This window comes from Aulostomus chinensis, chromosome 8 (genome assembly GCF_037954235.1).
Source record: "Aulostomus chinensis isolate RoL2024-O1b breed Wild chromosome 8, RoL_Achi_v1.0, whole genome shotgun sequence".
Classification (NCBI taxonomy): Eukaryota; Metazoa; Chordata; class Actinopteri; order Syngnathiformes; family Aulostomidae; genus Aulostomus; species Aulostomus chinensis.
In genome coordinates, this window is record NC_141327.1 from 23,832,114 (window position 1) to 23,859,445 (window position 27,332).

Genomic DNA, 27,332 nt, shown 5'->3' on the forward strand with positions numbered 1-27,332 from the left:
AGTATGAGATTACCCTATGACATTTTAGTCTAAAAAACAACAAAAATAACTTTAAGTATGATATTGACAATATAATCTCAAAATTATCACTTTGTCTCAAGATGGGGAATTTTGATCAGACAATTTTGAAATTTCATCCCATTAATTTGACTTTTTAGTCTTATTTTTTTGAACTTTTGTGTCAGAATGTTGACTTTTTAATGTCAAGATTTTCACCCTTTATATCACATTTATAGTTATTATGTTTTTTAATCCCATCCCCCACTCTATAACTCACTATCTATACCTAGGACCCCCATCACAATTTGATATTTACTCTCATTATTTTTACTTTGTATCTCAAAATTTCGATTTACACTGAGTAAGGATTTTTTTTGTTATCTTGTTTTCTTTTTTTCTTGTACTGGCCGGAAACTGGCGTCCACTACATTTCCATTGAATACTCTAAAATGACTTCTTCACTCGTGAGTGATAAACTTCTTGGTTGCAGCTGGCTCTGGCAAAGTCAGTCATAGGAAAAACACGCTGGTTGAGTGTGTGTGTATGTGTGTACGTGTGTGTGTGTGTGTGTGTGTGTGCCGTCGTGTGAGCTCAGTGGGAGGAGCTTCCATACGAGGATTAGAGAGGTTTCACCTACAAACCAGGTTAAGTAGTTTGTCGCTCCTCCGTGTAACGCCTCAGTGTTCTACCGGTGAAGAGGAGCTACGATCGCTTAGTTATCACTAAGTGGACGTTCAGGGTTTGAAGGACTTTCCTGGGTGTGTGTGTGTGTGGGTGAGAGTCGTTCCAAGCTGCTGGTCGACGCCGCTCGAACTGCTGTGCGCTCTCCTTCATCTCACGGTAAGAAGAGGAAAAAAAAACAAAACTAGTTACCTGAAACTCAAACGTGAAATTAAAGTTTAGCATTTGCCTTTGTGTTGTTTGTAGAGCCATGTGTTTGCGTGATTGACAAGTGCGGGTGTGTGCTCGCGGAGAGAGAGAGAAAGACAGAGGGAGGGAGGGAGGGAGGGAGGACCAGCTGGCTGACTGGTTTAGTCAGGGAATCCCAGTAGAATATGAGTTGCACTCTTTTTGGAGTGTAAAATCAACATTTCCACTGTCGTTTCCCTCAGCACAGACGAAGCTCATCCTGCTGTAGTCTGAGGCTTGTTTACACTTGGACATGGCCAATATATCATTCAGCGACGAGTATCTGGTTTCAAAGTCTTGCAGAAACCTGTTCTGGCCCCAGACAGACAGGAACCCCCTCCACGTGTTGCTACTTCACGTCACCTTTACAGGAGAAGTTTGAAGTTCAGGTGACCCCGGTCCTGGGTCCTGTTCTTGTCTTAATGAGTTCTGGACTCACATGTCCATTTTAATGGAGACAGAATAGAGGAGGTGTAGAGTTACAGGTCAGTATCATGGCCGACCATCGTGTGTGTGTGTGTGTGTGTGTGTGTGTGTGTGTGTGTGTGTGTGTGTCATTCCCACTCTGGAGCCAAATCAGTGTCATCCACCATCATCTTCTCACTTGGCCTGTCATGATAGCTACATGATCTCCTCATCATACGTGACCACAGCCTCCATCCTCTTAGCCGACCTCCATATTGCCCGATGTGCTTCCTGGCTTGTTTACACTGGGATGAATGTCAGCAACAGCTTCTGTTCTGCCGTGTGCTCTCATGTGTCGCCTTCACACACACGCACACACACACACAGAGCAGACAGCAACAGGTGGATATAATGTCACCTAAGAAGAAAGGACTTTTAAAAGGCGTTTGTCATAATTTCATCCAGATTAGGAGATTGAGTTTTAAATAAAAGACTTGGCTGCGTTCCACAGCTTTGTTGTGGGAACATTTTGTCTCATAAACAAAGGAGAGACGAGCGGTCATCTTGAACAAGCAGATATCTGGACTTCTTTTTTCTTAAAAGCGAACAGACTGTCTTTTAGGATAGCGTGTAATCTTGTAGATACTGTCATGGTCACGCGTCACGATACTGCGCCCCCCCCCCCCCCATTAACCAAAGAATTTTTTAAAACATTGGCTTTATCTCAGTAGTCATTTGTGATGCTGCTAACCTGAAACTCAAAACTGTAAGGTGTTCCTGATATACGATGTCGTAAATGAGATGGCCCTTTTTTTTTTAAAGGGTTCACAAAGAGGTCACATGACCGTAACGTTAGCGCCACACGAGCAGTGACTGTCTGTTTCTAATAATGAGAAGAACAAGTGGGCTCCAGAAATGTCTGCATGTCATCATCACCATGTGGCTGCTGGCAACACAGCTGCTCCCAAAACGCTTCCATCGGCTCACTGACTGGATAGCTGCTGCAGCGAGAGCCCGTCATGTAAATGCATCAGGCTTCTTCTGCAGTTTGATCACATGCGAGGTGCTAAACGATGTAAAGTTCGAACCCTAACAGGTTTGGATGATCGTAGGGAAGTGGGTCACTGTGGTTTTCTTCTTTATATAGAAAAAAATCTCTGTCGATGCCGTGTATCAAACCCAGGCAGAAATCCCAGCTAACATCTGGTTTTGTCAGCAGTTGGAATATGTTTAATCAGCACTGACTCTCCGATCAAATGACCCCGCAGGAGACGCGGCTCCGGCTCCCAGTGGCATTGATGGGAACACAAAACCTTGGCGAGCATGGGAATTTGCAGCCTTCCGCCGGCTGATTCATCTCTGACTCACGTGTAACGCCCAGCCGCAATTCCACCACTGACAGCAGACACCGAGCCGATCAAAGTTTGTCGCCTCGGCCGGGAACTTCTGTAGCTTTTCCTCGCCTCAACCACGACAGCGGCGCTGTCCTCCGAGCTGCTCTCGCTACAGCTAACAAAGATTGTGTACAAGCACAAATGCTTCATTCTGGTGCTGTTTTAATGGCGTTCACTACTTTACTGACGCGTGATGCGCCAGGAAGAAAATCAACGCTCTTTTTAAAACTGAACAAGGATAAAACCTGCATGCATGTGCAGCGGTGAATGTTGGTAATTAGTTAGGTTGCTGCATGGCTCTTCGTCATAATCGGCATGACTGCATAGTTGTGTTGCTAAAATGTTAATCTCACTTTTCACAACTACATCTTCAACTTGAGTTCCATCACCATGGCCGCTAACACGCATCAAGAATGCCAGCTTCTGATGAATGAGAAGAATGTGCAGCGAATCAACCATCTGGACGATGGTCGCTGGTGTTCAAAGACATCACACCTCCGACATTCAGGCGTACAGGATCTCTGCTAGCGCTTGATGACCGTGATAAGTCAGACTTAATATCATACAGGATCAGGTCACGAGGTTGTGATGGCGGTCTGATTAGCTTCCCCTCGCTAGTAGCTGCTGCTGCTAAACATGATGCTGCTGACAACTGTTGCTGGGCAGTATTGGACAACAGTTGTTTTTCATCTTTAATTCCAACGGACATTTTTAAAAGTCCTTCTGAAATGACATAAACTGACTTTAATATTAGCAGCTATTGTTGTTACCACATCAGCTCATGTGTTTGTGTGTGCTAAACTCTTTTTTGTCTTTCCCACCACAGACACGGGCAGCTCAGCTGTGTCAGGTGTTTAGGATTAGCCCCCCCCCCCCAACACACACACGCGCTTACACACTTCCCTGCTTGTGCCCCCACACTGACCCTGTGAAGTGACACACAACACACATGTAAATGCAGTGTGATGCCAACTTTCACTGAAAGAGAAAAGCATCGATTTAACATCTTTCCTAATGCAAAGTTGAACATTTTGACTCTAATTGACAGAAAGATGATGAATAAGCTTCTTTTCTGACTTCTTTTGCTTTTTGTATTCTGGGATAATGGCATGGAGTGCTCGATGACAGACGGAAGCCTCCGAGATATTGTTTGATTGGCTTGTGTACCCATAAAATGACTTGTTTGTTTAATACAAATGAATTTCAAATTAAGAAAAAAGGACAAATTGATCGGCAAATCTATGTATAAAAGGGAAAAAATCAGCAGCTTTTATATCCTCAACTCCTTCCACTGTTTGATCTCCAACTGTCTTCAAAAGACCCCGGGGGGAGTTGTAGGTCCCTTTGGGGATCTTTTGGCTGGACTTTGTCCCAGTTTAGCACAGAGAGTTTCCCTTAAGTCCCACAATGCTCTGCAGTATTTTTAATACTTTCTCCTCTTATTGTGAAAAGAATGAAGATTGTATCTCATTCTGGTTGAACCACTTGAGTTGTTTGAGAGCTGAAACTGCTGAGTGTTGGTGGAGATACAAGAAACCAAACAACAGCATAAAGTACACACAATATTGTGTAGACGTACAGGTTCATATTTAGAAGTTTGATAGAGAACAAACACACGAGACACAACTTGAGTTCCTATCGCTTCTGCTTTTGTAAGTTTATAAGTAAAATACGTACATGGAAGTTTCTTGAAGGCAAATTTGGTCTGCTGCGAAAAGTTGCTCTTCACATTTAAACAGGACAAAAACAGACAGAGAAAAAACAAGTCCCAGCCATCCACACCCATGCAAATATTTGATTCAGATGAGCCCGAGAGGCATTCTGGCACACACCGTATCCCCAGTTTTGATTTAACTTTTTAAAGAGACTCTCCTACCAAAATATCCAGTAGGCTTATTACTGCAGCTCTCTGTCATCTCTCTGATAAACATCTCTGAACTTCAGAGGCATGCCGTGTCCTCTGTCCCCCACCCCCCACCCCCCGCCTTTCATTCCAGATGCAAACAGTATTTTATCAGTAAGACACGATGCAAACGAGCTGCAGAGTAAGTAGCAGGAGGACAGATAGGGTCTACCAGCACTAAACACATTACCACACACAGAAGACTATTGTGCATCAGAGGGATGGACCCGAGCCTCCTCATAGCAACATGAAAGTGATGTCATGCAATGCCTGTATTGTGTACATACAATGAAGTAATTTAGGTTGTACGAGACACAAGAAAACAGAACAGAAAGATTGACGCCTCACAGCGGCCTCCTGACCTTGTTCACGATTTCTGTGCATTTGTTATATTTTTGAGTTTTCCATCCATGTCTCCTGAACACGACTTCTCAGTGACACCTGGAGGGAGTTTCTTGGAATTTGGTACAAATGTTCACTTAAACTCAACGATGAACTGATTTAGATTTTGCTGAAAATTCGTGCTATAACAAGAATTCGCATCCATTATGAGATTTTACACAAAAAGCTAATCGCATGAATTATTGACACTGAATATCCAAAAGTTATCCGCATAAATGAATCATGCAATTTTATTTTTAGACTAATAAAGGTGGATTTTTTTTTTTGTGTTTAGAATAAAGGTTACAGTTTTTTAGCAGGACTAAATGAGACCAATCTATTTGTTGGCTAAAATTCAACTCATTGCATCAGATCTTGAGAGAGTTTTGTAGCTCTCTTGCTCAAAAAATTTTGGTGCGCATTTATTTACAAAGTTATTTGGATTGTTAAAAAAATCTCCTGTGAGAACGACATAAATCCTGTTCAGAGTTTTCCCTCACGCTGCTCCGTGTGCAGTGCAGGGGAAAAAAAAATCAATACAGGTTTTCTGTTTCCACCTTAAACTGCTGAGGCATTGACGGCTGCACAGACGGATGACACTCATTATCGGTAGCAGGAGGCAAAATGTCTCTGTTTAGTGTGAACAGTCCTTACAAGTCATCCCTCTCTCTCTCTCTCCGCTGTCGAATCCATCTGGTTGGAAGACTTCAATCTTACAGCGGTGTCTTCTACCCGTGTCCTCTTTTTTTTTTTTTTTAAATTCTTTATCCACTTCACACAGCTCAGCCTCAACTTTCTTCATTGACTTTGTTTTTTTTTCTTCACTCGCAGCTAAGCTAAGCACCTGTGTTAGCGCGCGCGCGCGTGTGTGTGTTTGAACATGTTAATGAATCCCGTGATCATGCACTAATACGCAACATCCTTTTGAAACCAGTTTGGAAGTGAACACAACAGCCAACACCCCGTTTAGCCCTCATGTGCATGTGAAAATCCACAGATGCGCCATTGCAGGGTGCAACACTATCTGCTTACATAATCACAGTCTTATCTGCTAAGCTGTTGTCCTTATCCTGTTTACGTCTTGTGCTGTTGTTGATGTTTAGGCAGACTTTACTGTTTGAGGGGATGCTGTTTATGTGATTTTAAGTAATAAAATGTGAAACAATTATGCTTATTAGAAATTAGCGTTAACTACAGCAAAACGGTACCAATATTTTCTATGATGCTGCCTCAGACCCCCTCAATCACTATTCTTTTCATAGCTCTTTGGATAAAATAATTGCTGCTTCTATAATCCAACTTTGTGCCAGTTATATTGTTCTTAAAGAAAAGATTTTGTCCAGCAGCTTTCATCAGGAAGCACCTAAAGCCCCAGGAGAGCGGGACTCGTTTCTGCGTATTGAGCGCCGCCTCGCCGGGTGACGGGAATCATTTAGACGATTCTCCTTCCTACTGTGTTGTTGATTGGATAAGGATTATAAATAGTCAGGGCTGACGCCATCTCTGGCTTCACCTGTAACACTAAATATTTCAGCAGCTGCTATCACTTTAATGGGCCTGTCCGTCTCTCGGTTGCCACGGCAGCCACCTGTCAATTTCCTGCAGAGAAGGACTGACCGATGGGGTTGGTGAATGTTACCAGAAGCTTCTGTTGAGGTTTTAGATGTAGTTTCATATCTACAAACATTACGATACAGCAATTGGCTTGTAAAGTTAATTAAGACAGTGACCATAGTTGGTGTTTCCTTTTAGGACGGAGGTGGTGTAAACAAAAACAATCATAGAGAACGAGAGTTGCAGGTGAGAGGGTGGTGACTGTGAAATCACTCAAATGTTATGAATCCTGGCTCCACATTAAAAGTCAGTTCACCGAACAATGAAAATTCAATAAAACCAGCAGCTTTTTGTAGGAAAAACAAAGATTCGCCCAACCTTCAATCAGTATGAGGGTGAATTTCACTTCTGGGTGAACTGTCCCTTTAAGTGAGCCTGAAGTTGTCAGTCGCTCATCGAGTTGTAACATTATTCTTGCCCTTGAGAAACGGACTCCCGCTGGTCTCACGCTCACAACCATGCTCTTTTTAAGAGTTACAAAACATCTTCAAATATTAATTTACATTTATAGGCTTTAAATCCAGGTAGGGGTGTGTGTGTGTGTGTGTGTGTGTGTGTGTGTGTGTGTGTGTGTGGTGGTCTCTTCTGCTCTCATGATAAAAAAGGAAAAACTCAACTTCTATGTGAACCTTCATGCAAAGAAAAAGAGAAGCACGGCAGGTTCTTTGCTTAACGTTTGGTTATGCCTGCTTTAGAAAGATGATTATTGTGAGTCAAGGTGTGTCTTGCCTTGAAGGTATTTGTGCAGACCACACCTGTGTGTGTGTGTGTGTGTGTGTGTGTGTGTGTGTTTCTGGGACATCAGATAGCTCACAATGCCAGAAACTAGATCAGAAAAGGATAACAAAACCTCTCGTCCAGAGGAAAGTATTTCTCTCTCAGTGCGTTTATCCGTGGCTTGAACATCTTTGTTCAATTGTCTGAAGCTTCATCGGTTGAAGAGCGACACACCAGCCAAGCCTTGTGCTCATTTTTGTCACTGTGGGAGTGAGAAGAGCGAGAGTCCGTTTGTGCAACACCATTATTGGAACCATTTTTTTTTTCGTTTTTACTGCTTGTGAATAGAATGGGAAAACTCTATTATTTGTGTGGAGATTAAAGATTTTCTTTAACTCCGCCAATGTTCAATCACTTAAACCCACAGGAACAAGTGGAAGCATCCCACTAACCACAAAAATGGGCGAGAACTGCTCTCCTCTGTGTATTTTTTTTCATCTGGCTTGTCTTTGAGAGCTTGCGTATGTGGTAATTCAAAATTGAGTCTGACACTGTCGAGTTTGTTTTAAATTGTGAAAAAATTCTCACTCAATGCTCAGCTTGCAGGGCATCAATCATGGCGCCATGAGATCAGCAGGGGCCCCTGCTACGAACCCAACCCCCCCCCCCCCACCCCCAATATGTGGTTATCAACATTAGTGTCGTTCTTCCAGCTGCAACCCTGGTGCTGTTAAATGTTCTTGGTTCGCAAGTGAGGAGTAAATATTAAAAAAAACCTACATTTAAATGGGAAAGTCAACAATTAAAAGGCTTCAGCGCTTGAATCGCTCGTTTTGGTTTAAATTGAGATAGACTTTCACTCATCGGAGAATTGAGACGTTTCCTACAGAAGCTCATCATGTTTTTTTTTTTGTCTGTCTTTAAAAACGGACTCTCCTGAGACCCCTAACTGTTTCCCACTGGAAACGGAACTTTTCGGTTGGTGTTTTATGCTTCTATCTTTTATCTCAAACGTAATTTGCATGTTTTGTTGTGCAGAATATGTTGCCATGGTGATATAACCCATTGAAAAATGAAGCACTCCTGAACCACCATTTACCTCGCTGACCCAGAGATCCGGCTCCTCAGCGGAAGCTTCAGGTGTGTCTAACGAGTACAGGAGTAGTGCATCCATTCATCAAAGCTTATTACTCACGTGAACTACTCAGCAACAGTTGGTGGATTTTCCACCACATGATGCAGTTTGGAAAGACGTTCATGTCAGGCTAATTTCATTTGTGACATTCGTGCTGTCTCTGGGCCAATCAGCTGGCTTAGGAGTCCAAACACGGCAGAATAAACTACAGTCTGCTAAACTGTAGTCAGAAATGTTAACTAGTTTCTGGAAAATGGAAAACATGAATTATTCAGTCACTTCATCACTCTAAGGAAAAAATTACTTTCATGAAATATCCTCTCCAGTAGAGAAGCTGCTTGTCTCTTTGGTTCAGTGACTTTGGCTGTGGAGATGCGGCCACTATAGATATGTGTAATTATCAAATTACTATAATTAGGTAATTATAAATGGCCAAATCAGGAGAATCCAGCTCAGGGCTTTGAGATTGTGAAAACACACTGCATGCACAAAAGCTGTATTTTTAACCTTCTATATTTTGCACCAGGCTCTGCTTGCCTCAGCTGTATTTTCGGTTGTTTGGGGTAAAGCGGAGCTGCGTGTTCTGACTAAATGGAGACGCTCGCTCTGTTAGACACGTAATATAAATGAGTGCATGATGTAGGCCAGGACTTTAATGAATAGGTCACCGTTAGATGAGGTCAAAATGCACATTGTGTCTCCTCCCCGCCCCCAAAATATATATATATAAATATAAATAAAGTCCTCTCAGTGCTGGCATGTTAAATCAGGATTTGATATCTTCGGTTGATTTTTCGATACAGAGGAAAAGTTCATTACTGACATTCATCGACAGCGGTGCAGGGTAAAAGTGCTGTACGTGATCTAAAGGTCAGTCTCCAAAGTTTGATTGCTGCAAGTTTAGCCAGCATTTATCCATGCTAAGATTTACTCTTCTGTTTGAGACATAAAATGGAGTTGGAACTGAGAAAACATCGACGACTGGATTGTTTCACAGGTTATTTATGAATGTAGATTTACCAAAAAAAAGACCAACCCATAACAAAAAGCCTTTCTTTTTATCTCTGCCTGTACTGTTAACTTGCTTGGAGTCCAAAGCTTGCTTAAAATTTTAAACCAGACGTTGGAAGACGTGCCAGTATACAGCTGTTGAACTGCCTGGGCCACGAGGTCTGTCGTCTGTCAGCAGGATCACACAAAAACAAAAACAGATTTTCATGAAACTTTGATGGAGGGTGGAGCGCTGGCCAGAACGGAACCCATGACATTTTGGGGTGGATACGGATTACGAGTCAAATCCAGGATTTTTTTTTTTTCGTTATGAGGACATATCACATGGAATGGAAAGACTTGGAATAATTCAGGCATGGTTTTGACACTGTTGGAAATCTCCTCAGGTGAATGTATACGATGATTTCATGTCATACCAGAGAGGTCCGCGCTCTGTAAGTCCCACAGTTATGAATTAAGGCAACAGAATTCTGCTGTTGAACATTTTTTTAATCAGTACATTCATCTCTGAATTTCAGATGTTCTTCCACTGGCCAACTTTGAATGTTCTCATTTTAGATCCGTTTCACCAGCTCTTGGCTGTCGACTCTACCTCAGCCCTGTTAAGTGACACGATGCCCTCGAATTCTACAATCAAAAAACCTTGATGCTGAATGTGATTGAGAGCAGGCAGACACGGTGCCTCTAGCAGCGGAGGAGGATGGTTGCAATAATATCTCACAAATACGTATAATTTTCCGGGAGACACTTGTGGTTGTGTTGATCTGGACCCGTGTCCAGGATGAAGATGACTGGTCTAAATTAAGGAACACTCCTCCTCTGCCTCGCTCGGTTTACTGCAACTCCACGTCAGAAGTGGCTTTACCATAGATAGTCATTCTCCAGATATACTGGGCTCTATATTAAGACATAGATTTTGTCTCTCACCGCTTGCTACACGTTTATATGTAATCTTTCTTTTTCATACGTGCAACACACATGCAGGGTGATATATTTACCAGCCAACTTAATGGTGTGGATGCACTTGCAAAGCTAAAAACAATGTTTTTTCGATGAGATTCTATTAATATGATGGGGGTGGGGGTGCAAGCAGTATAAGGGGATATTCGGAGAATGAATTCCACTGAAGTTACACACTATTACACTGGAAGTCTGTCGTCTCAGGTGTTCAGAATCCCCTCTTCCACATGCTGAAATGTCAACGAACTCATCAGGGAACTTCTAATATCTTCTGTCAAACAATACTAAGATATAAGCTACTGAGATTGTATCTTAATTTTAGTTTATATTAAACTATTCTAGGAGCTGCATGGCTCCGAGGTGGCCGTCTAGCAACCAAAGGGTCGCTGGTTCGATCCTCACTTCCCCCGGTGACCACGTCCAAGTATCCTTGAGCAAGATACTGAGCCTCTAATTGCTCCTGATGGCCCTGTGATGGACTGGCGACCTGTCCAGGGTGAACCTGCCTGTCACCTAATGTCAGCTGGGATAGGCTCCAGCCCCCCCCCGCGACCCTTTATGGGTAAGCAGTATAGAAAATGGATGGATGGACTAAACTAATCTCAATGTGCCGGGTCCACAACATTCTAAAACCTGCTAGTTATCATGGCTGCAAATCAGTGAGTAACAATGTTTCGTTTCCATGCATGAATTGGAACATCCACGGGAGTGACGGTGGGCTACTTGCTACAGTTTCACTACTGACGAATCAGCAAAAAGATAAAGGGGAAAAAAAAGAAGGTCTAGTTGTGATTATATTGAGATGGCGATATGATTTGTGTTATGAGAGGGAATGTACATTTTTACATCTTTGTGGAGGCGAGACATCTCAGCAGCACCACAATATTAAAGAAAATGGTATTTTCACACAATCAGCCTTTGATAAGTATCGTCTCTTATTGTGACTTGACAATTGCACATATTGTGATTTGTCATTAATTTTGACTAATTGTGCAGCCGCACTTAAGAGTGGGCTCAGGCAAATGTATTCAGTGAATTTGAGACCTGAGATCCTCCCTCTTGTGTCACGTTTCTATTCCTGGAGAACTTGCGTCACTTAGAGGAGTGAGTGAAACCTCTGTAAGCAGAGAACACACGGAGTATCAGGACAGTGTTTGTTGATGAAGGGACCACAACTCTGTGCTTCTTGGCAACAGGTGAGCTTCCACCTGCAGATGCTGAGGGAAAAAAAACCCCACAAGAACACTCTGACTCTAAAATCTCTCTGGTGATTTGACAAGCTGAGTCGCCCCCAGCCGGCATGAGAGGAGCTGAGAAGGACCCGTTTACTCTGCTGCAACTTTCTCTACTGCATCTCATTGTGAATATTTGATGTAAACAGGCCTTAGAGCACACACACACATTTATTATCACGTTTTTTGTGTGTGTGTGTGTGTGTGTAACTGTGCTGCCAGGGGAAACGTATATGTATGAGGCACCAAATCAGCCTGAAAAACAAATCGAGTGTTTGATGACTTCTCACACCCACCCACACACCTCTCTCTCTCTCTCTCTCTCTGTGTTTACACGACATCACAATCTGATGAAAAGCTGCTTGTTTTCCAAGAAATCCAACTTTTTCAGTTATTACAGACTCAGACATCACCAGCCGCTGACGCTGTGCGGGTCCCACAGTGGTTTAGTGTATTATCTAGTAGATTTAAGACCAAACTGTGACAGATCTGAGGCAGCCGCGTCATGTGACACGATTCCCGTGATGGATGTGGCAGTGCTGGCAAGGCGGTTGTAATATTGATGAGGTTAGGGCCTCTCGCTCTTGAGAAGCTCTAATTGGAAGGGACAACAGTGTTATTCTGCCATGATCACGAGGCTGTGATGTTGAATTCCTACTGAAAGTACAACATAACAATAGCTGTCATGTTTCTCATTCCTCCTCCTCCCTCTCCGTAGACTTTCCCTCACCCTGTTTTTCACCCCCCCCCTTCCCTTCCACTCTCCCCCTCCCTTCCTCCTCATAACCTCCTCCTCTACATCCAAGTGGCGTTTGGAGCAGCTTACTCATGTCCAGTCATTTCCCACCATGCCTCGCCTCACGACGCTCACTTCCTTCACCTCACATGTCCTCGTGTCTCTCTCACTCTCTCTCTATCTCTCTTTGTGACTACAGGATAAGAATGAGGTCTTCTTCTACTTTGCCACCCGTCCTTGTTCAAAGATGCTTCAGCAAAGGTAGGAAACCGCCTTCATGCGCTATTCTTACATTCCTTCTCAAGAATCCAAGCAGAAGGAACTCTCCTAACTGAAAGCAGATGGTACTAGTTTGAGCGTGTGTGTGTGTGTGTGTGTGTGTGCGCGCGCGTGTGTCTTGTTCAAACTAAACTCTGGTTGGCCGGCATGTTTCTTGGGTACGAAGTGATTTCAAAAGAAGGAGGTTTGCTGTGATTGGTTGAGAGGCATGTTTAGGGGCAGGAAGCGTGCAGCTGCTGCATTTTTACTGTTGATCCCCTGTGGTGACACTTCTTACCGCCCGGGAGTGAGTTTGTCCTGACGTGGATGGAGATGGAGCGCTACACAATGCAGCAGTTTCCTATGAGACACATACACGTGTAGCTGGCTGCTACTTACGAGATCCTGACCTCTCACCCGGTACCACCATGAGGTTTCCATCTAGGAAGCGTCTTGACAACCGCTGGGCTGACATGGAAGTTGTTTCACAGTTCTTATTTTTTTTCAGTTTAATGTATATTATAAACACTTAACTGCATCATCAGTTTGGAAAACAAACACTTTTGACCAGAACATCCCCTCATCCTAATTAGTGGCAGCTTGTGTGTTGCGTGCAAGCTTGGATAGTGCCTGTTTAGCATTAGCATGCCAGCATCCTCAAAGGGAGCGCGTTATCATGCTAATGTTCACAGAGGCTTTAGCGTGGCTGTCGACCAGGGCTGGGAATCAGCAAGAACTAAGCAGCGGTCTTGTGTAATTTCATCGTGGTGTGTAGCAATGTGCTATGATTCTTATTGGGATGTTCTACAGAGTTGACTTAGAATTTCCAAATAGAGCTGGAGCTAGAACTTTCTGTGTATTACCTGGCCATTCGAATATAATCACACTTGTTTTATGGAACTCATCACTTCTTGGTTTGTCTTTCAAACAAAAATGCAACCAAACGGCACGTTACTAAAGCTGCAGAAGCTGCTCTGATATTGTCCGCCCTGACAGCTGCAGTCGCTCGTCTTCTGACCAACGGAGCGTCAGGTGCATGCGGGGGAAACACCTCTTGATTTTATTTCATCTCCCTACTATCTAATCTTGTAAATATTCTCAATTGTAAGAGTCTCTTCAACATGACTGTGATTTTTTAGAGTGTAATGACAGTTGCACTACCACAGTGACTTAAGAGGCGAGACACTTTTAAATGATACAACTTCTTCTTTAATGTTTTGATTGACTTGGACAAATCAAGTGCCAAACAGTGATCGGATACCAGTTAAACAACTTCAGTGCATGAATATGAATTCCATATGTTCCTTTGACTTGCGTTGTCATGGTTGCAATAATAATCACATGGATGATGTTTATGACGAGGGACAAAATTGACTTTTGGTTGGAAATATGAACCTGTATTTAACTGAGTTTTTTTTTTTTAAGCTTCACTTTCATAGTGGGCTTCCATGGAAACGCATTGCTTCCTCTGAGTTCCCATCGGCGTTGTTAAAGAAAACTCCTGTCATGTCAAAACCATATTCAAGTTTCCAGTCATGTCCTCTCCAAAGGAAACAACAAATCAGGTCCTTTCTAGGGCAAAATATGGGCATCCTCCAAATTTCCATGATGCAATTGTGAGTGTTGGAAGTACTGCCCTCAGGCTATTTTCAACTGCAATAATACAGTATTTATACTAAACAAAACGTGTGAGTAATGCTTGGAAGAAAAAGCGCCAACATCATGTCGGAGCTACAAAATGCGTGTTCATCGTTCTTTCGTCTTCTTACTCCTCTTGACACCAGCAGAAATTCACGCTCAGTTGATGTTGGTCTTCCGATGTCCAAAAATGTTTGTGTACTGAGTGTGATGTCAGGCGGCCTGCTGGAATCCACACAGGCATCTGAGGTATTCCAAAAGCAATTTGACAGCTCCGTCTAAAAGTCCAGAATGGAGCTGTGCGTCTCTCTCTCTCTCTCTCGCTCTCCTCGGCTGAGTCCTATAACTTTGCCTGTTATTGTTCTCTCTCCTGCATGCCTGTCATAGCTGCTGTCTAGCCATGCAGAGGGAGAGAGGGAGCACAGCCTCTCAGCCAAGCTGCTGTCCTATGAAGCGAAAACCTTCCTGAGTTTGTGTCTTTTTCTGCCTCCTCAGGTCCCCTGTGATTATTCTTTCCTTTCCTGTGGTTATGGTTGCACCCAGCAAGCAGTCAGGAATGTCCTCCTTCTCCTGCCTATGACATGGTTTAACCCACATAAGATCTGGTCACCATGATGGCCTCCATGGTTGCCAATGGAAACCAAGACGGGCAGTCTCTGGTCTTGAAGGGTGTGGATCCAGAGACCTGCATGATTGTGTTCAAGAACCACTGGGCCCAGGTAAAACCCCTCTAGATGTACACATGCACTACAGTTTTAGCTAACTGAGCTAACTTGGAGTTAGCAGCACCTCCTTCAGAACTTGTACATCAACAATACATGGTACCTGATCGCTGCTGCATCATCCCACAGAAACATCTATGGTGGGAACAAAGAAAACCCCCTTGACTTCCTGGTTTGCAGAGTCTCCCTCACTGTACGGCTCATAGGACAACCACACTAAAGACTTCCGCTGTCTGAGCCAGTTTAGCTCGCAGGCAAACTTGAATGGGGATAAAATCATTTCATCTGGCGTCTCTTTTAGACTTTCAAATTGTTATTGGAGGGATCAAGTGATCAAAAGGGGAACCATGGTCCTACAGCCACTTCTTTCACAATTTGAGATTATGAGGAAAAGTCTTTTAGGGCTCGTGTTGTTCCGTGACGTGTAAATCCACAGTTTGGCCAATTTATAGAATTAGTTGCTGGTAGACATTTTTTTTCTCTCCTTAGAAACCCAGGCTTGCTCCCCCTCCCTGCTTCTGTGCGTCTGTTAAGCGCCTTCAGCTCCATAATTAGCTCACAGCTGTGAAAAAAGTGTTTTTTTTCCATGCAACTTCTTGCAAAATAAAGCAAATCGGCATATTTCCTGAAATATTCCCAAGATTTAAAAATTGTATATTCAAGCCTAATTTAAAAAAATCACATTTATCAGTGGAGGTATATTCAAATATGACATCTGATCACGTGACCCGCAGGTCAAATAAAACCTCCCCATGTCCTTCGAGTGAATTCTTTTTTATTTAACCACGCAAACTACTTGCTGACCAAACATATTTGGACCAGATATGTCCACGCCTAATAAGGCACAGTCTTTTTTTTTGGGGGGGGGGGGGGGGGGGGATTCCAAAAACACATCAAACTAAATAACTTTTTATTTACTTCGTCTATCATCAAAAGCAATGAGTGTAAAGGGGACAAGTTCTCCTGAACTCCTACAGCAGCTCACACGGTGACGTCCCGGCAGCGCTAAACTCCTGAGCAGTCATGGCGGCTGGAATTTTGGCAGTAAGAATGTAACTGTCTCAGACTCTTGGCTCTTTGCAGCAGCACGTGTCCCCGTTCACCCCAGCAGGACCTGGCAGCCTGTAAACCTGCTCCTCCCACACCCAGACTAGCAAACTCTACACATGCTACCATACGTTAGCGGACTTTCAGGGAACAAAAATATGAGTTTGGTTAACAGCGTTCACATTAGTTGTGGGGATTTCAAAGTGACTTACCCCGATGATGATACATAAACTTGTGAGATTCATGTAGCATGTTGCTGTGCTCTCATGTCGAGACAGATTAACAAAAACACAAGGGATTAACTCTGGGTAACGCCTTGTTCCCTCTTATGCACACTGGCAGCATAATTTCACTCCTGCCGTTGTCATTCTCTGCATTTGTAGCCTGACGACAGAGCTCTCGACTTTGACTTCAGTTCAAGAATACTTGAGATCCCAGTAACACATGTTATCTTTGCTGCTTGTGAGAAACAAACTCGTTTGTAAAGTGGGTTTATGTTCATTTGCTGCGTCTTATCTGCAGCTCTCCAGGCTTCGCTGGGTGTCCTTGTGTTTGTAGTAACGCAGACATCGATCTGTCGGTTGCTGCCAACAATCTGTAACTATAGGCAGTGTGTTGTGGTTAGTTGTGCTCCTTGTAACTATGGTGACCCCAAATAAATCTGTCCCTATCGTCTATGTGCTTCTGTTCTGTAGCATTTATGTCACAACACCCCCATCCAGTGTACATGTAAGAAGATATTCAGACCTGCTGCAGCGCTCAGGCGTCCCTCTAAATGGCTAAAACTATCATCATACAGTGACCTCAGAGAGACAAAAAAAATTAGTTGATGTAGTCTGAAAAAAACCCCATCAGCAGCCTTTGACAAATTAGCTGTGTTCTATAGGAAAATAATACAAAAAATGTATTGCTTTATATTGTATAACTGCATTGAACTGTTTGTCTGCTCTAACATTTCAAATCAGTACAAATGTGAAACTGTAGTATGTAAAAAATATAAAAAGTATTTGTCAAAACACCCATTCAGGCTTGGATTCATACATGCTGATGCCAAATTTCAGGCTTTATGTCTTCATTGCAAAAATAATCCTTACTTGGAGAGCTTGTGTTTCTCTTTGAAGCGCTGTACAAAGTATGAGGGTCCTTCAGAGTACAGGCTTTGTTTTTAATTGAAATTACACAGTTTTTTGTGACTTTCTGACATGATTCTTAAACCAAACCACAGCGGGTGTTTCATTATTAAAGCTAGGTGCAGTTCAGAAAAGTCACATCTTTAATTGCAGTTGTTGAGCTTTAGAATATCTTCTGTGACCCTGGAAGTGCCATCAACAGGAAGCTGAGCTTGGGTTGTGCCATTTTGGCTTTTTTTTTTTTTTTGGAGCCAGAAGTGAGTTTATTTGGAAGGGATGTTGTGGCGTGGGAGGGACTCGTTGCTACACCTCTTGTGATAACTGTCAATCACAATGTAGCCGCATCTTAGAGCGGCGCTTTGCTTCATCGTCTACTTAATTTCAAGCATAATTGATTGAAATGAATGTCACTCTGTAATGACGAAGGCTTCAAACTAGCGAATGAGACCGTAAACTTGTTCAGAAAATGTTTACTGTGGTAGAAAATCAAGTTGTTATTTTTCCCCATTGACTTCTATACAATCTGACTCATTTTTTACAACCAGTGGAGTCGCCCCCTGCTGGACATTTAGGCACATTTTACATTGAGTTCATATTTCAGAAGTGTTCTTCACTTCTTAAATATAACCTATGCTATCAGCTAATGGTTAGCACTGTTAGCTGCTGCTTTACAAACCACTCGTCGAACATAAATGCATCAAAGTTCGATGAGCCACGACGGGAACCCTCATTGTATCTCTTACTTTGAAAATTCTGCTAAATTATTGATGAGGAACGAAGATATTATCTGACCCAGTGTCATTCCAGAGGGTTAACCAGAATAGTTCTGATTTTTTCAAAAAAATTAAAAATCTTGCATGGCTCTCCAAACTGGCTCCTACCTGTAACCTCAGTAGCAGTTGGAGGACCTGAACTGTGCTGATCCCTGAGGCCGTGGGGCCGGGCCCTATTGGGTTCAGTCAGGGATTATAATGTCTGCTCTCCTGTTTCCATCAGCCATGCCCAGTTCTGTTGTGCATGGCCAATTATTGTCACAGCAGCAGGGGCAGGCCGGGGACACTGGCTCCATTATTATGACTCTGGTTTCTATGCAGCCAACACACAGGGGACGGCTTGATACACAAAGGGCTGTTTCACTCTGCTACCGAATGGAGTTTATCTGCGCTGTGCTGCTGGTCTATTTACACCGTATATTTGTTGACTGTTGCCCCGTTTGGAACAAGATTAGGATTTAACCTGTTGAGGCAATGTATCTCCAACACGGTGAACAATGAGATTCAGGCTACATCAAAAAATATTACAACTGAGATTAGAACTTTGAGAATGACCTTGGTCTTTATTACATAATAATCTTGTTTCAAGCTTAATTTGCTTCTTAGGAGACACCATGACGTCGGAGACCTTCTTTTCACATCGTATTGTGAACAAACACCTAATTAAGCATAAAATGCCTCAAAAATTGAATTCTACACATCAGGACATTATTTAAAGCAGGTTCAATGAAGTTTCACTAGAGCTGATGTCCTGGGCTGTGAATGGGCAATGGAGAACAAGAGAGGTGGATTTCAATTAAAAGCAGAGTGTGTGAGTTACAGTAGAATGGTAATTGAAGCAGTTCCCTTTCCATTACTCGGTGCCTCAGTACTGCTCTGTGTTGTATCCTGATTCTTCTTTTCTTCTTCTGTAGGTGGTCAAGATCCTAGAAAAACATGACCCCCTCCGCAGCAGCTCCACCTTTCCCTCCCTGGGTGTCATCAACCTCAGTGTTGTCTCTAGCGGCGGCTCTCGCTTCGGGCCCATCCCTGGAGACGAGGCGAGCGCGGTGCAGAACTATGTGGAACACATGCTGTTCTTGCTGATTGAGGAGGAGATCGGGAAAGCCGGAGCCATGGGCCCCATCCTGGAGTTTGTGGTGATGGAGAACGTGATGGAGCGTCTCTTTGTGTGGAGCCTCCGACGAGAGTTCACCGACGACATGAAGCTGGAGCAGCTGAAGATGTACGAGATGCTGGTGGGCCAAGCTCGCCAGCCTCTGCTGCATCACAAGCCCATCCTGCGGCCGCTCATGATGCTGCTGTCGTCCTGCTCGGGAACGACTGCGCCAGAGGTGGAAGCCGAGCTGGTGCTGCTGCTCAACCAGCTGTGCTGCGTTCTGGCGAAAGACCCTTCCATTCTGGAGCTTTTTTTCCACACAAGCAATGATCAGGGAGCCACCAACTTCCTCATCTTCTCCCTGCTCATCCCCTTCATCCACAGGGAGGGAACAGTGGGCCAGCAAGCCAGAGACGCCCTGCTGCTCATTATGTCATTGTCTGCTGAGAACCAGCGAGTGGCTAAACACGTAGCAGAGAACACCTACTTCTGTCCGGTCAGTCCAACATGATGAGTTATTCCTCAGTGTGTCAGTTCCTCTATTTTTGTTTTGTTTTGTTAATTTGAACCATTTTATTCTAATGATTGTCTCCTGGATTCACTCTGTCAATCATTATTATGTTGATATATTCATAATTTGACATTGGAGGCAATCATTGCAGAGATGAATTGATGCGCCCACTAAAAACGCGATTAGAAAATGACATTGAATGTTACAAATATCTGGCATTCATAAGATTGTGTCATGGTCGCGGGATAATTCCATGTAAATAATGCCATTTAGCTGCAGACGACGCAATGAAAAATAGCTTTTGATGCGATGCCAGTTTTACAAGAGGAGTCTGAATGTAATTGGTTCCACTGGCAGGCTACAAGGATAAGCTCAGCGAGGATGTGCGCATGAATGCAGCTAATGATTCGCCATCTTACAGTTAAATTAGACAACTGCACGATTTGAAATCCTGCTCTGTAAATACCAAGAATTACCCCACTAAAACCAGCACTATTACTGACCAGGAGGTCTCTTTTTTTAGTACGTTAATGCATTCATTAGTCATCTAATTACCATAGAAGGACTATTATGGTGAGAAATATTTGCTCCTCCAATCAGATACTTGTAAAGCTACCAGAGCTGTAAATGCAGGGGGCGTAAATCCGTCTGCTGTCTCACCATGTGAGGGTTTTATGAGTGTGTGATTTGCGATGTTATTTAACTTTTGTTCTGATTCATAAAAACGCTGTTGTGATCTGTTGTATTAAGATAAAAACAGAGAAGGTGTGCGTGTGTCGTTCTTGCCACACACTGACTCATCTCTAATATAGTCCATAGAATTTTTTTTTCTCTGTGAAATTAATATATTTTTGACATCTCTGATTCTTGAGGAGTCTTTGTCTCTTCACTCTGGGTGAAAGGTATAATGTAGCAATTATTTCAGCTGACGCATTTACGACATTATTCACAATTTTAGAAGAATTAGTATTTTCTGAATAGAAAACCACATTGAATTAATAATAGTTTTTTTTTTTTGCAGGGGTCTGCAGAATGCAATTTGTAGGCTGTAGCACTGCAATACTTTGATTGAATACTTGTGATTTTCAATACTGCAAAATGTTGTTGAAAAGAATTCATGTACAAAATGATGAGTCAGCCCATCCAAATGTTTTTGAAATATCTCCGTCTGGAACAAAAACTGATTTACTAAAATCAAAATCATTGCACCAATGTGGTGCTGTCTTCATGATGAATGGTGCTCAGTAACTAATGCGGACACTTCTCTCTGGTGCAGGTGCTGGCCACAGGGCTGAGCGGCCTCTACTCATCTCTGCCCACCAAGCTGGAGGCTCCCAGTGAAGAGTGGCACTGCCTGCACAGAGACGACTGGCTCCAGATGCCCTCGCTGGTCCAGTTCCTCAACTCGCTGGAATTCTGCAACGCTGTTATTCAGGTATGACGTTCTCAACGGGAATGCATGAAAACTCACCTTCACTCACAAGTGGCTAACGCTTCCCTGCTCTTCCCTGGACTCCTCCCAGGTGGCCCACCCTGATATCAGAAACCAGCTGCTGAGTTACATCCACAACGGATTCCTCGTGCCTGTCCTAGCGCCAGCGCTCCACAAGGTAGGTACACCTCCTCCACTTGGTTACATCCCTTACGTGCCCCGGTTAGACCGCTAAATCCTAAATTGTATTGTTCACATTTGAAGTAATTGCCGTCTTCACAGCAGTGGTAAAATCATGGAAGTGTGTGAGGGAGGCTGCTAATTAAAAATGTTTTTCTAAATATGTTTTTCAAATTAAGAGGTCTGTAATAGGAAAACGTGTCTGTCCAGATAATAATGGATTCACAGGAAGTGGCTTTTTGTGGTCTGAATGGGTTTAGAATTGTAAAGTAATGCATGCAATATTAAAATAGATTTACTTCCCCTCCAGAAATAAATCATGTCTCTGAAGTTTCATTTCAGGAAGACTATTTAAAACTGCTCTGCAACTCCTAACTTTGCAGCAGAAGTAGTTCTCACAGACTAATGCAGCATATACATACAGTAATCCTACTTTATATATGAGATGGTATCTACACACACACACACACACACACACTAACAAGTCGTCCCTGTGTGTAGCTGACCCTGGAGGAGGTGATGACCACCACGGCGTACCTGGACCTCTTCCTGAGGAGCGTGACTGAGCCGGCTCTGCTGCACACCTTTCTCTCCTTCATCCTCCTCCACCAGCATGACAACGTCTACATCTTAGACACTCTGGTCAGCCGCATCAACACTCCCTTCCAGGTAAAAACACACAACTTATAAATGCCGTATGTGTTCATAAAACCGCCACGGACTTATAAAATTTCAAACGTCCGCGCTATTGCTGGTTGTCGTGGCGATGCATAGTTGCAGCGACTGAAGATGTCTAAAAACATAGGGGTGCTATTAGCTAACAGGATCAAATACTTCAGCATGAATAGGTCGTGTGGTCTTACTAGGGTGGATCAAGGAGTCACCTTCCGTGTTTGTTAGCTCAAGGCTTCCACACACCTGAAACCAGAAAACATAAGAAAAGATGTTTGTTTTCCACCTTCTTTGACCTTCGACCTAAATTATGTGAACAAGAAAGTTTTGCTCTGTTTGACTTCAGAGTAATCACAGAATGTAAGATGTAAAGATCTAAAATGTTACACTTTAACTAAAAAATGTCCAGAAACCTTTTTGCCTGATGAAGGTCTCACACCCAAACGTCACGGATAAAGATATTTGCACGTTAAGACTGAACGTGGGAATTTGTTTGCCATTAAACAAAAGATGTAAAATTAAACGGGAGCATCTGTAATTCGTTCACTCACGGAACTCCCAAGCTGTCTGACACCTCAGTCTAGCTTTCATTTATTTTATCACAGTCAAAGTCAAATTCTCTGATGTCGACAGTGTCTACTCAAATAATTAGAATTTATAATTACAGTTAATAATTCTTAGTTCATTTTATATCAGAAAACGGTAAATGTCCACAGCAAAACTGAAGTATTGTTCCATCTACTGTTCAAACTAAAATGTATGGAACGTGTTGTGTTGCACACCGTTTTGAACAAAAGCGTCTGCTAAGTGAAATTGTAGAATTGTAGAATGCAGCGCACCTGAATCTCTCTCACCTCCTCTCTCATCCTCATTGTGTCGTTCTGTTCTCTGCTCCAGCTCGGCACTGTGTCATTGGCCCTTTTCCGCACTCTGATTGGTTTATACTGTGAAGACGTGATGCTGCAGCTCATACTGAGGTGAGCAGCACTCGCATTCCTTGCACATCTAATTGGGTTAGGATATAAGCTGCCACTCCTCACCTCCCACCTTTCAGATTTGTTCCCGTACATCCTCCGTGACCACCTGTTGGGGTTTTTTTTTCCCCCTAACACGATCTGTTCCCCCTCTTCCTCTCCAGGTACCTGATCCCCTGTAATCACATGATGTTGAGTCAGAGGCGTGTAGTGAGGGAGAGAGACTGCTACTCGGTGTCAGCAGCTAAGATCCTGGCATTAACGCCGTCCTGCTGCTCTCCCGATCACAGCCCGCCGCCCCTCCGACAGCTGGAATCCATCCTCTTCTCAAAAGGTGCTGGCAAGCACACGAATGGGTCTGCTTTAATGACCTTGGGGGAAATATTTCTGGTTAAAATCTCTTAATGTCAAATAAAGTAGATCTCTTAACTTTGATGGACGATTTAATCTGTTTAAACAATATTTACAAGCCTAGCTTTCTTTTTCTCTTCGAAAAAAGTTGAGCTGACTGCTAAATACAGCGCGACATTTGCTAAATTTGAGACGAGTGAATGTTTGATTTTAAAGATACTGCACGGATTCGACAAAAAAGAGGCTGATTTTTAGCTGTAAATTGCATTAAGCTTTTATGTTTGTTACTTATTACTGTTCATAATCTGAATTTCTGCATGTCATAACATAATTATGGAGCGCAGCCACAAACAAACAAAACATGCAGAGCGTAACAGCAGGAGTCAGACTATTAATGGTAAAACCACAGTAATGTAGTAAAGACTGTGATTTACTGGCTTCAGTGCACCGCAAAGTGATGATCTGCATTTAGATGAGACGTGAGCAACGTGGATGATTGTGTGTATTTGATCAGATGGTGATCTCTCCTGCTGTTCAGCTCTATTACACGACTTTGCCCCCCCGTAGTCACATGACAAACTCATTAGTTGTGCTCTGTGTGAGCGCTGCACCGAATCGCTTTGATCAACATTTCCTATCTGTCATTCTCAGCGGAAAAAGAAGGCCTCTCAGAAGAGGATGATGACTCCAGAAACTCCTGCACCATAGGCTCGGAGATTTATTTGGATGTCAGTTATCTTCATTACCTCTACGACGCTCGTCTGGGTATCAGCGGCTGCATCCAGGCCTGCAGGGTCTGGTCAGCGCCGTATGATGGTGAGGACCCTCCTCCTGAGAAATATCAACCGGGCGTCCTTGAGGAGCCCAGTCTGAAGAGTCTGCAAACCCACATGGCTCTCAAGAGGGTTCCACAAATGCTGGCTCCCCGTCCTCAACCGTGCCCACCACCGAAAACCACGCCGCCGTCTGCCAGCCAGCTGGAGCTGGAGTGGGACGACAGTTATGACGCGTGCCCGGTGCAGACAGCTGAGGCCCCTGTTGAGAGCAAACCTCCACAGCTGCCCTCTGCTGAGCCCCCAAAGCACATTCAGGACATGAGGCGGACGGCCATCATGCTCGTTAAAGGCGCGTACATCGAGGAGTCTGAGTTCGAGGACGACGTCAAGGTTTATGATCTTGTTGCAAAGAAAGATGCCAGAGTGGCAGAGCATGATAAGCACAAGTCTGAGTCAGAGGAAGGACAACCGCTTGAAGTTCCCCTGAAAAACGGACTCAATCAAACTTTTGTCATGGCTGACAACAGCAAGAATAGCTCCGAAGAAAAGGCCAAAGGTCAAATAGACTGTAACTCCAACCTCCAGAAGGCCCCTGCTGCTGAGCTGGGTGACGACCTCTTGGCTCAGTATGAGGAGCTGATTCGTACGTTTGACTCTGACGCCGGTGGAAAACCGGTCAAAACGGACAGAGAGTTGAAGAAGGTCGTCACATCTCTGGAGGACGAGGATGAGGAGGAGATGGACTTCACTTCCTTCTCCGCCGAGACGCCTGAAACGGAGAAGATCCATTCGCCGTTTGGCTCCACGTTTCGAAGTGGGAGTACAAGTAGAAGCTGTTCGGTGCCTTTTACTGGTGAGTCAGATGCTCAGCAGCAGCCCAGTTGCTTACAAAAGTTTGATTTTGAAACTTTATTTCTGCAGGTCCGTTTGTCAGTGTCCTTCTGTCTCGCCTGGAAAACATGCTCTCCAACTCCCTTCACGTGAACTTGTTGTTGACGGGCATCCTGGCCCAGTTGGCAGCCTACCCTCAGCCTCTGCTACGGTCTTTCCTCCTCAACACCAACTTGGTCTTCCAGCCGACCGTTCGCTCCCTCTACCAGGTAACACACACTTGTTTTGCGTGTCCCTGTGTTGGCAGGCACAAGCCTTTCATTTCCTTCGCCAGCGGCTGGCGTATTATGCAGAAAACAAAGAGGGAAAAGTAAAAGATTTGGATTCTGTGGCATTCTGGAAAGATGTGGAAACATGCAGCTTACTGTTTTAGAAGTATGGCTGAAAACAGGATTAGAGTGAGTTGTTACTCTGATTGTTTTAGTCCTTTAGTCAAGCCAGCCTTGACTAAGACGCTCAGGAAACCAGCCTGCAATTAGATTTCAGGGTTGTTAATTGCGTCAGTGTAAGTACTGCTGGTGGAAATTGGATTCTCAGGGTGTTTTTTTGTTTTTGTTTTGCTTCTGGGTTCCCTTTCAGGTACTGGCCACCGTGAAGAACCAGATAGAAGAGCTGGCCGCCACCAGGAAGGACTTTCCAGAGCTGATAATTACAGCCCAGCACTGGCTCCTGGCCAGGGAGACGGTGTTAGGTGAGAACGCACCTGCGTCAAACATCTTGGATCTTAGTTTCTGTGCCTGTGATGGTTTCGTTTTGAGCGAGATGATGGCAAAAAAAAAAAAAAAGGACGACTTTAGAGTAGTTTTCAAAATATCAAATTAATCCTTAAAAACAGGTCCGAGGTGAAGTCGAACTGAAAATCTCAGAGGAGTTTCCTCCGGTTCTTGGGGTGCCGACGTTTTTGCTGCCAAACGTCCATAAAAAGCTCCCAGTTGATGTTTTCAGCTTTTAAAGTCGTCTAATGTCATCACTTAAATGCTTTAACATGAGAGAACCCAATAATAATGAACGTGTTGGATTATGAGACCAATCGTCTGTGTGTCGCTGACATCACGCATAGTGCACATCTCCAAACACCCCGACTGAGTGTCTGCTGGCCACAAACGGAGCCGTTTCTCCGGTGATTGTGTCTTTTTTAAATGCCTGGGGGCCAGCAACATAACGTGATGATGGGAGAAAAATAGCATCTGCATTTCTTTTTTAAAGGAACGGCTCAGTTTTTGTTGTGGGGCGAGTAGAAAAAGACAAAACTGGGGTAGTTATCGTGCTCGTCTATTTTGCTGACATCGCTTATTGACGGCGTTCCAAAATTTGCCTTAAACTGCCAGAATGCTTCACGCAGCCTCTGCTCTTATTAATGCGTGTTTTGGTTTCTATCTGGACTTGATCGAGCTCGGTCACGTGTCAGCCGCAAGCCCTGCAGTTCAAACGCACAGAAATCATTAACGGAAGTATCATTCTTGTACTAAACATGCTAATAAAAAAAAAAGAGTCGGAGCAAGCTTAAATAACAAATCACGACAAGCATCTTTGGAACTCAAACTTCTCCGTATGTGTATTGTGCATTTTGCTTTACTCTCTGTGATTTTGTAAGAAACAAAATCCTCATTTTCTCAGACAAAAATGGCTGCGGTGGCCAAGGCCCTTCCAGCGGCGAGTCCGGAAGGATCTTACAGAGTTCACCGCCGCCAAAACCCAAAGCCATCTCTCTGGAGCGGACAGAGGTGTTCGCTACCGTCCTGTTCACGGAGTTCCTCAAAGAACTAGCTGCCCTGGCACAAGAGCACTCCATCTTATCCTACATTCCTATGGAGGAGTGAAGTCCTGATCTGCCTCCGTGTGTGGAGTCCAGCTCCGAAAAAAGGTTTAAAGACTTTTTTTTTCCAGCACTGCTTGATGGAGAAATCAAAGCAATTTAAAAAAAAAAAAAAAAAATACTCAGACTTATTTATTTTTGTCCAAGCAAAGACAATCAGCCATCACGTGCATTTTAATGTCCTCGTTCTGTTGAGTTTTGGGTCGTTGCAAAATCTGTCTGTACCAGCTGGCGACGCTTAGAAAAGTGAGCGTCCACGTCCTCCGAGTAAAGACCGGCGATCGTCGGTCTTCTCCTGATGTTGCGGGTTCTGAATGTCTCAGCGCTGCTCGGTTAAATGCTCCGGTGGCGCTCATCACACCATGGAGAGCAGCAGCAGCACCCAACTTATCCAGACTTCCTCTCTATTCTTCCGCGAATGACTTTTTTTGTTTTTTGTTTTTTTTTTATGGGGTCAAACTAAAGTTCATCACTTCGGTCTTGAGAACGTCACAGAATTGTGTTCCGTTTTCTTTTCTTTTTTTTCCCCGACTGTTAATTCATGACGGTACCTCAGGATGCACACGCTGTTCTTAAACAGTCTTTGGGTAAAGCGATGTCGTCGTTTTTGTTTTCTTTCCTATAATGCACTAAATCTCTCACTCGTGGGCTTCACATCTTCTCCA

The 27,332-nt window shown here is 43.7% G+C and overlaps 1 protein-coding gene across 2 annotated transcripts; it reads left to right on the top strand.

The window, feature by feature from the left end:
- The first annotated feature begins 608 nt into the window (after window positions 1-608).
- On the top strand, window positions 609-27,301 carry fhip1aa (FHF complex subunit HOOK interacting protein 1Aa). Of its 2 annotated transcripts, XM_086211797.1 has the most exons (14): window positions 609-840; window positions 8,362-8,463; window positions 12,597-12,658; window positions 14,789-15,012; window positions 18,880-19,560; window positions 20,852-21,010; window positions 21,099-21,185; window positions 21,689-21,856; window positions 22,757-22,836; window positions 22,998-23,167; window positions 23,836-24,813; window positions 24,882-25,060; window positions 25,431-25,542; window positions 26,469-27,301. In XM_086211797.1, the coding sequence occupies exons 4-14, from the start codon at window positions 14,905-14,907 to the stop codon at window positions 26,669-26,671; spliced, it is 2,925 nt and encodes a 974-aa protein (XP_086067923.1). In that variant the 5' UTR covers window positions 609-840; window positions 8,362-8,463; window positions 12,597-12,658; window positions 14,789-14,904; the 3' UTR covers window positions 26,672-27,301. The 2 variants fall into 2 exon arrangements, with proteins under 2 accessions (XP_086067923.1, XP_086067922.1); XM_086211796.1 differs by lacking the exon at window positions 8,362-8,463.
- The last annotated feature ends 31 nt before the right edge of the window (window positions 27,302-27,332 follow it).

Bases quoted from the DNA above. Each gene is read 5' to 3' on its own strand.
- fhip1aa (XM_086211797.1), top strand. From the start codon at position 14,905: ATGATGGCCTCCATGGTTGCCAATGGAAACCAAGACGGGCAGTCTCTG. The intron at 21,011-21,098 runs GTATGACGTTCT...GACTCCTCCCAG, and splicing joins TCTGCAACGCTGTTATTCAG to GTGGCCCACCCTGATATCAG. The intron at 24,814-24,881 runs GTGAGTCAGATG...TTATTTCTGCAG, and splicing joins CTGTTCGGTGCCTTTTACTG to GTCCGTTTGTCAGTGTCCTT.